Source organism: Gopherus evgoodei, chromosome 7 (genome assembly GCF_007399415.2).
Source record: "Gopherus evgoodei ecotype Sinaloan lineage chromosome 7, rGopEvg1_v1.p, whole genome shotgun sequence".
NCBI lineage: Eukaryota > Metazoa > Chordata > Testudines > Testudinidae > Gopherus > Gopherus evgoodei.
Window position 1 is genome coordinate 1,229,683 of NC_044328.1, and position 12,349 is coordinate 1,242,031.

A 12,349-nucleotide genomic window follows, 5' to 3' on the forward strand; every position below is an offset into this window, starting at 1 on the left:
TTTGACCATGGCCGGCCCCTGCACTCACTGCCTCTCCCAACCTGGCCCTGGGTACCCGGGAAGGCCTGGCTCCTGGGGGAGCAACCAAGGGCAGGGTCCCCCTCTCGACCTTTCCTATCCAGTTGGAGAGGGGCAAGCAGGGCCGGCGCTTCCATTTAGGGAGCCTAGGCAATCACCTAGGGCACCAGGATTATTGGGGGGTGGCATTTTGCCGGGGGGGGTGGCAGACGGCTCCGGTGGACCTGCCGCAGTCGTGCCTGCTGAGGGTCCCCTGCTCCCGCGGCTCCGGTGGACCTCCCGCAGGCACGACTGTGGCAGGTCCACCAGAGCTGCGGGACCAGCGCGTGGGGTGGCAAAATGACCGTGCGCCTAGGGCGCTCAAACCCCTAGCGCCGGTCCTGAGAGCAAGGGCCAGGGGCTGGGCCCCCCCGAGCTGGGGTTGGCTGTCCCTTGCACCAGACCTGCCAGAGCCTGGTTCACAGCCGCTCCGACCTCCCGTATCCCCCTGGCCCTGCCCAAGGGCTAAGCCTGCCCTGGGGAGCCGGCGGGAAGGGCCGTGAGTGTGGGGGGTCCCCAGGGTTGATAGCAAGTGCTGAGGGTTAGAACAGGGTGTCGCTGTCTGGAGGGGCAGACGCCCCAGACCAGTGGTGGGATCTATAATTAGCTTTCACCAGGCCAGTAACAAATGTGGACTTTCAAAGTCCTACAATAGTCTTGTGGAGTCCCAGATGGTTCCCCTGGGCTCTCCAGCCTAGCGCACCCCCGGCCAGCCACATGGCCTCATAACGTACCCTCAAAATCACAAAGTTCAAGCCACTTCCAGTCCCAAGAGAGCGGCTGCTTCCCCCAGCTTGGCTTGTCCCTCCGATCTCACCCAGGGACAGTGTGGGAGCCGGTCCTGGAGCTGACTCCAGCAAGGAGCCAAAGACAGTTATCAACAGGCAAACAGCCACTCCGCCACTCCGAGGAGTTTGTCTGACCCCAGAGGTGGCGGAGCTGCAGTAATCTCCGTGCCGAGTGGCTTGCGGGGCTGACCCACGCCTAGCCGGGCTGGGATCTTTGCCCCTCAGGGTCCAGACAGCGGGAAAGAGGCTCAGTTCCCCCTTGTCAGGGATATGTAGCCCCTCCGGCCCAGAACCCAAGCGGACAGGGTGAGTTCACACGTAGGTCTCTGCTCCCTGGAGATCAAGGAATGCAGTGAACAGGGGGCCTTGCGATGCCGTGTTTGAGTTTGCCATTTGCAATGCTCTTGTGCGCGGGTCAAGCTTTCAGCTTGATGATGGGGGAGTGTGACAAAGCGGAGATTTTCCCTTGTTCTGGTGTATGTAAGTCTTACTGGTGAGCCTTTGTGAGTTTTACTGTTTTGCGTGAATACTGTGTGTGCCTCAGTATCCCTGTGTGCTGCATCAATACCTCCATGGTGGGAATAGGAGTGTGTGACTTTGACTGAGACCTCTGGGGCAGGTGAAGCTGCTCCAGCTGCCTGCACATAGGCTATGGTCAGTGCCCTTCGTAACCTGAGACCCAGGGGGGTGCAGCCAGGTGAGGACCAGGTGACTCTCTGCCCAGGAAGCAAGACAAAGACAAGGAGAAGGAGAAACAGGGTGGTGGGGGTGTTGGAGGTCAGGTCACTGAAAGCTGGCAGTCTGCTTGGGGGGACTGGAAGAGGGGGAGTCCAGGCCGTCTGGCCCAAGACTCCCCAAGATGGACTTGGCTGAAAGTAACTGATTTCTGTGCTAGCAAGTTCTGGGGCCTGACCCGTGCCCTGCTGTCCCCAGGTGGCCGGGGGGTGGCCGTGGGCCCCATCGTGAGTGCCAGCGCCTCGGACATATTCTGCGATAACGAGAATGGGCCCAACTTCCTCTTCCACAACCAGGGGGACGGCAGCTTCGTCGACGTGGCTGCCAGCGCCGGTGAGTGAGCGCAGGCGGGTGAGGGACCTGCAGCTGGCGGGGGGTGGGGGGCGGTGGCATGGCTGGGGGCCAGGCCTGGAGCCAGCCCTGGTGTTACAGGGGCCAGAGCGCCCAAGCGATACCCACAGGGCCTGTGGGAGGCTGAGCTGGGGACCCCGAGCGTGGGTCTCTCAGGGAGCCCAGCGGCAATAACAGAATGGGACTGGGGTTGGGGGAACAGGGCAGCTGAGCTGGCCCCAGCCCCAGCCCAGGAGAGATGGGGCTTCCTCTGCTGTGGGGTTGGGGGTGTCACTGTCCTTGGCCCCTGTCACAGAGTCACCAGGCGATGCTCTGGAACTGCTCCCCACCAAGCCAGTCAGGACTTTGGGGAGCCACCTCTCCCTTGGAGCAGACTGTCTGCAGGGCAAGAAGCTCCCACGGCTTCACCTCCTGGGTCTCTCCTTGGAGCATTCAGCATCCTCTGCCCCTCTGTGCGCTTCCCACAGCGAGCCCGTCCCAGTGGGGTCCTGGGGCAGCCACAGGGTCCTGCACCCCCACTTTGCAGTCAGACGTGACTCTCAGCCAGCCAGTAACACAGAGGTTTATTCAATGATAGGAACAGGGTCTAAAACAGAGCTTGTAGATACAGAGAACCGGACCCCTCGGCCAGGTCCATTCTGGGGGGCAGTGAGCCAGACCCCCACATCTGCACTTCACTCCTCGTCCCCAGCCAGCTCCAGACTTACAACCCCCCCCAGCCCCTCCTCTCTGCTCAGCCCCATTCCCAGGCCAGGGGGTCTCCTGATCCCTTTGTCTCCAACACCTTCAGCTGGCACCTTTGCAGAGGAGGGGCCCAGACCACCAGTTGCTAGGAGACAGAGTGCCAGGCATTTAGGTGCACTGGCCCCTTCCTCTGCAGCAATCACACACCCTTATCCCACCACCTAGATATTAAGAACTGCACAGGGGACACTGAGGCACCAACACAGTATTCAGAGCAAACATTAAGAACATTCCCAGGTCCTCAAAGCCCCGCTCCCAAACAGTCTCCTCTGCTGCCCTGCAGGCCTGGATGACCCCTACCAGCACGGCCGTGGCGTGGCCCTGGCCGACTTCAACCGCGATGGCAAAGTGGACATCGTCTACGGCAATTGGAATGGGCCCCACCGCCTCTACCTGCAGATGAACACCAGCGGGCGGGTCCACTTCCGGGTGAGAGTGGGACGCACATGCTGCCAAGGGGCACCTGGACCAGGGCCCCCAGTTCCCCCAGCCTTCCACATCCTCCCTGGGGGGCTTGCTGTCCCAACTCTCCCTGTGGGGGGTCACTCACAGCCCATTCTGGGGAGCCGCTGGGCTCCAGCTCTGTCGGGCTGGGACCTCCTTGGTCCTACTCCCGGTGAGAGCCCCAACTCCTTCCAGCAGCCCCCTCTGAGCCCCCCATCTCCCTCCCAGCCCTTTGATCTCCAGCTGGCGGTGGTAGGGGGTGGCTCAGCCTCCCTGTGCAGAGGCAAGAAGATCTCTGTCCCCTGGGACGCTGGGTGTCAGCGTCCTGGGGACTGGATTTGCCATCGACGTCTCAAATCTCCACTGATCTGGGGCCAGGCCAGGCCAGCCAGGTGACACCACCCTTGTCTCCGCCTGTCTTGAGAGCAAGCAGTCCTGTCCCACCCACGGGGGAACAGCGCAGGAGAAACTGAGGCATACCACACTCATAAAGATATCCCTTGGCACTGCCCACTGTGCTGCCCAGCCCCCGTCGCTCCATGGCCCTTCTTATGCTTGTTAAGAAGCACACGGGATCTTTTTCAAGGGAAAAGGCAGCAGTCCGTGCTTATTGGAGATGCTCTCTCGTCTCCACTGATAGGTGCCTGTCTCCTCTTTAGAGTCGTCAATCTGCCCTCCTCTGACATTCCAACAGGAGCGTGTTGCAGTCTCCTGGCGCCCTTTCTCCCTAGAACATCTGGTTCAGCGATGGCCTTCACACTTGTCTCTTAACACACCCATTCCTCATTCACACACAAACCACAATTCATTTCCACAGAACGTTTTGAACAGGAGCATCAAGTTGCAATGCAGAAGAAAACCAATCACAGCTACATTATTATCTTATTATTCTTTATCCTTGTGACGTTGTGGTTCCGGCGGGACCCAACTGAGAGTGCCAATTCAGGACCAATTGCTCAAACAGGGCAGTTACAGCCCTAGGCTGGGGTTTTTCCACCTCTAAGGCAAACCAAACCAGCCAGACAAAAAGGACTTCGGTTTTACCCCACTGGCTGACCACAAGTCACACAAGCAATTTCCTTAGACACTCCAGTCTCCCAGTGTCACCACCAGTGCCACCCGTCCTGGGGATGAATGGTTATGAAAACCAACACTCCAGTAAAAGAAAAAGGTTCTCTCGATCCCAAAGGACCAAGCCCCAGACCCAGGTCAATATACACTTCAGATCTTACCCACAAATCACACTGTTGCCAATCCTCTAGAATCTAAAATCTGAAGGTTTATTCATAAAGTGAAAAAGATAGAGATGAGAGCTAGAATTGGTTAAATGGAATAAATTACATACAGTCATGGCAAAGTTCTTAGTTCAGGCTTGTAGCAGTGATGGAGTAAACTGCAGGTTCAAATCAAGTCTCTGGAGAACATCCCCCGCTGGGATGGGTCATTCAGTCCTTTGTGCAGAGCTTCTGTTCGTAGCAAAGTCCCTCCAGAGGTAAGAAGCAGGATTGAACACAAAATGGAGATGAGGCCTCCGCCTTATATAGGCTTTTCCAGGTGTAAGAACACTTCTTTGTTCCTGCTGTGGAAAGTTACAGCAAAATGGAGTTTGCAGTCACATGGGCCAGTTTCTGCACACCCTGCTGAGTCACAGGGCGTAACTACCTTCTCTCGATGGGACAATTGTGTAGGTGATGGTCCTTAATGGGCCATCAAGCAGGCTAAACAGAGCTGACACCAACTTGTCTGGGATCTTTCCCAGTAACACAGCACAAGTTTGAAATATAGACAGCATACAGCCAATATTCATAACTTCAACTACCAAAATGATACAGACATACAGACAGCATAATCATAATCAGTAACTCATAACTTGGTCTTAGACACCTTATATGACCCCCTTTACATAAGATTTGGTGCCACTACAGGACCTTGGTTGCAACCCATGTTCTATATGGTCCCAGTTTATATCAATAACGTCACAATCCTTCACTCTAAATTATACAAAATACAAACAAATGCTAGAACTACACCCTGACTGTCTCTCCTGCAGGACATCGCCACACCCAAGTTCTCCATGCCCTCCCCCGTCCGCACCGTCCTTGCAGCCGACTTTGACAACAACCAGGAGCTGGAGGTGTTCTTCAACAACATCGCGTACCGGGGTTCCTCTGCCAACCGCCTCTTCCGGTAGGGCTGCCCGCTGGGGCAGGGTCAGAGGGCAGGCTGCCTACCTGGCGGGGGCAGGGAATGGCTCATCTGCCCACCCAGGAGATGGGCCACATGCCCAGGAGAGCCGGGGGCCACAGCTGCGTGCCCAGGAGGTGGGCCGGGTGGGCGGGAGGGTGGACTGGATTCCAGAGCACCTGGCATGGAGCTGTGCTCCGTGCCCAGGAGCAGGTGTGCCCACGAGAGCCCACGGGCACCAGCCGTTGTGACTAAGTCGTTCTTAGCCCTTCGCTCCCAGCGCTACTAGTCTGGGTTCTGTGCAGCAGCCCCTCGTTAATTGTGGGCATCGATAACTCATTAGCACCAAACTGCTCATTTGTCCCGGGCCCATTGTGCCAAGTCCCCTCACGGCCAGCCCCATGGCCACTCTCCGGCCCCAGCCGTTGGCCTGCACGAAGGCCCACCTGGCTCTGCGGGATCCTGGCAGTCTCTCCAGCAGGGGCTCCGAGCCCCGCGGCCGCAGCCTGTCCCTGCCTGGTGCCGAAGGAAGACGATGCTGTGTGCGCCAGGCAGGGCTCCCCGCTGGGATGCAGCACTGGCCTAGACTCTCGCCCAACAGCTGCACCCTCTGCCAACCCTGCCCCTTGCAGCCCACAGACCCTGCCTGGAGCCAGAGGCAGACATAGATTCATAGACTCTAGGACTAGAAGGGACCTCAAGAGGTTGAGTCCAGCCCCCTGCCCTCATGGCAGGACCATATACTGTCTAGACCATCCCTGATAGACAATTATCTAACCTACTCTTAAATATCTCCAGCGATGGAGATTCCACAACCTCCCTACACAATTAATTCCAGTGTTTAACCACTCTTAACAGTTAGGAACTTTTTCCTAATGTCCAACCTACACCTCCCTTGCTGCAGTTTAAGCCCATTGCTTCTTGCTCTTTCCTTGGAGGCTAAGGTGAACAAGTTTTCTCCCTCCTCCTTATGACACCCTTTTAGATACCTGAAAACTGCTATCATGTCCCCTCTGTCTTCTCTTTTCCAAACTAAACAAACCCAGTTCTTTCAGCCTTCCTTCATAGGTCATGTTCTCAAGACCTTTACTCATTCTTGTTGCTCTTCTCTGGACCCTCTCCAGTTTCTCCACATCTTTCTTGAAATGCGGTGCCCAGAACTGGACACAACACTCCAGTTGAGGCCTAACCAGCGCAGAGTAGAGTGGAAGAATGACTTCTCGTGTCTTGCTCGCAACACACCTCTTAATGCATCCCAGAATCATGTTTGCTTTTTTTGCTACAGCATCACACTGTTGACTCATATTTACATGGGCGGCTCTAGATGTTTCGCCGCCCCAAGCACGGCATCATGCCACGGGGGGCACTCTGCCGCTCACTGGTCCCGCAGCTCTGGTGGACCTCCCGCAGGCGTGCCTGCAGAGGCTCCTCTGGTCCCGTGGCTCTGGTGGACCTGCCGCAGGCGTGCCTGCAGAGGGTCCTCTGGTCCCGTGGCTCTGGTGGACCTCCCGCAGGCGTGCCTGCAGAGGCTCCTCTGGTCCCGTGGCTCTGGTGGACCTCCCGCAGGCGTGCCTGCAGAGGCTCCTCTGGTCCTGTGGCTCTGGTGGACCTCCCGCAGGCGTGCCTGCAGAGGGTCCGCTGGTCCCACGGCTTCGGTGGACCTCCCGCAGGTGTGCCTGCAGAGGGTCCTCTGGTCCCGTGGCTCTGGTGGACCTGCCGCAGGTGTGCCTGCAGAGGGTCCGCTGGTCCTGCGGCTTCAGTGGAGCCGTGGGACCAGCGGACCCTCCTCAGGCATGCCGCTGAAGGTACTCTGCCTGCCGTCCTCCCGGCGACCGGCAGAGCGCCCCCCGCGGCATGCCGCCCCAAGCATGCGCTTGGCGTGCTGGGGCCTGGAGCCACCCCTGCATATTTAGCTTGTGGTCCACTATAACCCCTAGATCCCTTTCTGCGTACTCCTTCCTAGACAGTGTCTTCCCATTCTGTATGTGTGAAACTGATTGTTCCTTCCTGAGTGGAGCACTTTGCATTTGTCTTTGCTAAAGTCATCCTGTTACCCCAGACCATTTCTCCAATTTGTCCAGATCATTTTGAATTTTGACCCTGTCCTTCAAAGCAGTTGCAATCCCTCCCAGTTTGGTATCATTTGCAAACTTAATAAGCGTACTTTCTATGCCAGCATCTAAATCGTTGATGAAGATATTGAACAGAGCTGGTCCCAAAACAGACCCCTGCGGAACCCCACTTGTTATACCTTTCCAGCAGGATTGGGAGCCATTAACAACTACTCTCTGAGTACAGATATCCAGCCAGTTATGCACCCAGTATCAAATGCCTTACTAAGGTCTAAGTATACCACATCCACCGCATACCACATGGAGGGGCTCGGGCAACCGGTGGGGTTGGGGGCCCCAGGGCCTGGCTTTCACCCTCATCCCCTGCCTGGCCTTGCAGGATCATCCGCAGGGAGCACTTGGACCCCGTGATCGAGGAGCTGAACCCAGGAGATGCCATGGAGCCCGAGGGCCGGGGCACTGGTGAGTCCCCCACATCCGCAGCCCTGCTGCTGGGCTCCCCTAACCCGCAGGGGCTGGGCCACTCCCGGCAGGGCCAGGTGCTGAGATGCCCCCAGGTTGTGCTGCCTGGGGACCCCTGGGCGCTATGGGAGTCAGTGAGGTGACACATGAGTCAGCCCTGGCCAGCAGGGCTGGGTGGGGAGCTGCAGCCTCTGTGCGGGCCTGGGAGAGAGCAGGCGAATCCTGGGTTGGCTCCGGTTTGCGGGCAGCTGGATTGATGGCTCCATTGTCATCTCCCGTCTCTGCCCCCGAACAGCAGGGCCCTGGCCTGGCCCCTCCACGCCCTCATCTGCCCAGTGACTCCATCAGTTCCTGGGGGTCAGGTTCTGGGTGCTGCCCCCACAGTGCAAGGAGCCAAGCCTGGCACAGGCCAGTGGCTGCTGGAAGAACCCCACCCCGGGGACCCAAACCGTGCGACTGGCTCTGTGCGTGCTGCAGGGCGACAGTCGGGAAAGCTGAAGAACCTACCGACAGGCAGCATGATCTAATGGTCAGAGCAGGGGGCTGGGAGCCAGGACTCCTGGGTTCCATCTTCAGCTCTGGGAGGGGCGTGGGGTCTAGGGGGTCAGGGTACAGGGGGCTGGGAGCCAGGACTCCTGGGTTCTACCCCTGACACTGACTCTTTCATCTTAGGCAAGAAACGGCTCTTTGTAGCCAGGGTTGCCTCCCTGGCTGCTGGCGCCAGCTGGCTGTCCCTCTGGGCTGCCTGCAGCCCAACGTGGCTCCGGGGCGGGGGGTGGATCATCCCTGCAAGGCTGTGGTCACCTGAGCCATTCCCCAGGGGCAGGCTGAGCCGGGGCTGCCATGAGAGCCAGGCGGAGCTGGGCCGGGGAGGTGGGGGACTGCGAGGGGGGCTGTTGTCCAGCCCCTGCTGTCATTGCAGGGGGTGCGGTGACTGACTTCGATGGCGATGGGCTGCTGGACCTGATCCTGTCCCACGGCGAGTCCATGGCGCAGCCGCTCTCCGTCTTCAGGGGCACCCAGGTGCGTTGGGGCCCCGTGCTCACCCCCTGGGCTACAGTGGGGCTTTGCTGTAAAGACTCTGTGTGAATATTGTGTGTGCCTCAGTTTCCCCCATCACAGAATCCCCGTCTTGGTGCCCAGGCACTGCCCCAAATGAAGTCAGGCAGGGCTCCGGTCAGTGGGGCTCCCCTCAGGGCACACGCTCACCAGGGCAAGAAGCCTCCTGGGTATCAGTGCTTCCTGGGTCTGACCTCGGAGTGTTCAGCCCCCTGTTCACCCCATGCCGGGAGCTCCCGGCAACGAGTTCCCCTGGATCAGACGCCTGGGGAAGCCCCACCCACCCCCAAAGGGTCCTGCCTCCCATTCCCAGCCAGCAATGACTCCCAGCCAGCGTGGGACACAGATGGGTTATTAGTCATCGCTCGGGAGCACAGCGTAGAACAGAGCTTAGGAGCACAAAAATCGGGGACGGTCACAAAAGTCCATCTGGGGGAATCCCCCCGGAGCCCCAAACCAGGAGACTGACTCGCTTCCAGCCTCAGACACTCCTGCTGCCCCTCCTCCATCCTTTGTCTCTTTCCTAGGGAAAAGGGCCACTTCATCTCCAGCCTTCTCCTTGCTCCAGCCTGGCACAGCCCCAACCATCCGTTGCCGGGTCACGGAGTCCTGCGGCCATTATCTGTGTCAGGCAGTAAGGAGCAGCCTCACCTGCCCACTGGGGTCTCAGCAAAAATCACAGCCCTTTGTCCCACCCCCTAGATACTTGAGTAACACACAGGGGAAACTGAGGCGCACACCCAGTATTCAGAGAAAACATTAAGCACATTCCCAGTGTCATCCCCCTTCCCCCCAGACAAAGTCTCTGGCTCTACCCCATTCAGCCTGGTCCCCGGGAATGTGTCTCCCCGAGCTGGAGGCTCCTGCCCCTGGGACAGTCTGCTACCCCGGGTCCAGGCTGGGGCATGTGTGTAGGCTTTAGCTTCAGCCACACGTCCAGATCATCCCCCATCAGCACCTCTGCGGGTCGCTGATCCTGCCTCGTGGGCCCCTCCTTAGCCCTCGTCTCAGGTAGCTCTTCACTGAGGGGCCAAACACCCCCCTCAGGGTGCCAGATTTGTGGGGCACTAACTGTTCTGGGCCCACCCCGGGGCCGTGCCAGCGTCACCGCAGCGCCTATGTCCAGTACCTGCACTTCCTCCCTGGGACCAACACGCCTGCTCCTGTGGGGTGCCCTGCGCACCCTGCACATTGATCGTGCTGGAGCTGGGACTTGGCCCCCACGTGGGGCTGGAGCTTCCTCCCAAAGCACCAGACAGGCTGTCCCGTGGGGAGCTGGAGTACCCCGAGTTAACCCGTCTAGGGTTCTGCTTGGCTGCTGCTTCCATAACCCTGGCGTGTTTTGCCTACAGAAATGACATCACAGATCTCTGAGGTCCCTTGGCCTCATCCACTGTCACCCCTGATTTGGGCTTACCAGAGTCCTGCTTCTCGGGCACCCCTGGGTGGCCTCTCTTTGGGTCCTCGACCTGGGCCAGTCCCACCAGGTCTCTCCATGCCTGGCCCTGCTGCCCACAAACTGCTCTGCCTGTGCCGTGCAGATCCTTTGGCTTCCTGTCCACAAGCCATGTTTTCTGCTCAGCTCCCCCCACCTCCAATCTGTCAGGCGACCCATGTCACAAGGACACCCCCTGCAAGATGGGGAGCCCAGGAGGCATGGATGCCCTGCTGCTGCCTCTCGTGCTCTCAGACCCGCCTAGAACCTGCTTCGTCCTTCTCCAGCCGTGCCAGCTGCTGCCCGCTCCCGCACCTCCCAGCACAGGCTGGCGATGCCCCGAGGGGCAGGTCACACCCCGCTCTCCTGCTGGTCCCTGTTGCTGCCAGTCACTCACAGCAAAATCCTTCTGGTGTGTTCAGCGACCCCCCCCCCGCCCCCATCCTCATGGTGCCTTCCCCAGCCCGCCTCTGCTCCCCTGTGTGACGATGCTGTTCTGGCGGGACCCAACTGAGAGTGCCAATTCAGGACCAATTGCTCAAACAGGGCAGTCACAGCCCTAGGCTGGGGTTTTTCCACCTCTAAGGCAAACCAAACCAGCCAGACAAAAAGGACTTCGGTTTCACCCCACTGGCTAACCACGAGTCACACAAGCAATTTCCTTAGACACTCCAGTCTCCCAGTATCACCACCAGTGCCACCCGTGCTGGGGATAAATGGTTATGAAAACCAACACCCCAGTAAAGGAAAAAGGTTCTCTCGATCCCAAAGGACCAAGCCCCAGACCCAGGTCAATATACACATTAGATCTCACCCACAAATCACGCTGTTGCCAATCCTTTAGAATCTAAAGGTTTATTCATAAAGGGAAAAAGGTAGAGCTGAGAGCTAGAATTGGTTAAATGGAATCAATTACATACAGGAATGGCAAAGTTCTTAGTTCAGGCTTGTAGCAGTGATGGAGTAAACTACAGGTTCAAATCAAGTCTCTGGAGAACATCCCCCGCTGGGATGGGTCATCAGTCCCTTGTGTAAAGCTTCAGTTTGTAGCAAAGTCCCTCCAGAGGTAGGAAGCAGGATTGAAGACAAAATGGAGATGAGGCATCAGCCTTATATAGGCTCTTCCAGGTGTAAGAACACTTCTTTGTTCTTACTGTGGAAAATTACAGCAAAATGGAGTCTGGAGTCACATGGGCAAGTCCCTGCACACTTTGCTGAGTCACAAGGCGTATCTGCCTCCTCTCAATGGGTCAATTGTGTAGCTGATGGTCCTTAATGGGCCATCAAGCAGGCTAGGCAGAGCTAACACCAACTTGTCTGGGGTGTTTCGCAGAACTGCAGCACCAATTTGAAATACAGACAGTATAGAGCCAGCACTTATAACTTCAACTACAAAATGATGCAGACATACAGACAGCATAATCATAACTAGTAACCCATAACCTGGTCTTAGAGACCTTATATGACCCCCTTTACATAGGATTTGGTGCCACTACAGGACCTTGGTTGCAAACCATGTTTTATATGGTCCCAGTTTATATCAATAACGTCACACCCTGCCACAGACCCACAGGGCCGGTGCTCTTCAGCAGCCCCAGGGAGGCCCCCTTGAGGAGCCAGACCCCCCCCAGGGCTCGCTCTGTCGCTGGGGAAGCCCCTCGGCTTCACCGTCTGCTTGGACCGAGCCTTCAGCACCCCTGGCTCAGGCCGTGAGCCCCCTTCAGCGAGTCCACCTGAGAGAGACTTGGGGGCGCAATGCACCCCCTCTCCAGCACCTGCCGGGACCCAGCCGGCGCGGTTACAGCAGGGGGTAGGAGGGTCTGGAACACAGCCAGGCAGGCCTTGGGGAGCACCCAGAGCAGGACCTCACAGCCTGGTCCACACAGCAAAGTATCCAGCCCTTCTCCACCCCAAGGTGACAAAGCAGCATGGAGGAAACTGAGGCACACACAGTATTCATACAAACTTCCCAGAAAATCCCCACTCCCCTGCCCGGCTTGTCTCACCCATCTGTCCCC

General features: G+C 58.0%; 1 protein-coding gene across 1 annotated transcript in view; it reads left to right on the forward strand.

Annotated features, from left to right (window-relative positions):
- CRTAC1 (cartilage acidic protein 1) overlaps positions 1-12,349 on the forward strand; it is a 40,261-nt gene that overhangs the window by 25,065 nt on the left and 2,847 nt on the right. The window contains exons 6-10 of the mRNA XM_030570855.1: positions 1,779-1,913; positions 2,959-3,104; positions 5,170-5,306; positions 7,755-7,837; positions 8,760-8,860. Of these exons, the coding sequence (XP_030426715.1) occupies positions 1,779-1,913; positions 2,959-3,104; positions 5,170-5,306; positions 7,755-7,837; positions 8,760-8,860 (602 nt within the window). The remainder of the gene's footprint in view (positions 1-1,778; positions 1,914-2,958; positions 3,105-5,169; positions 5,307-7,754; positions 7,838-8,759; positions 8,861-12,349) is intronic.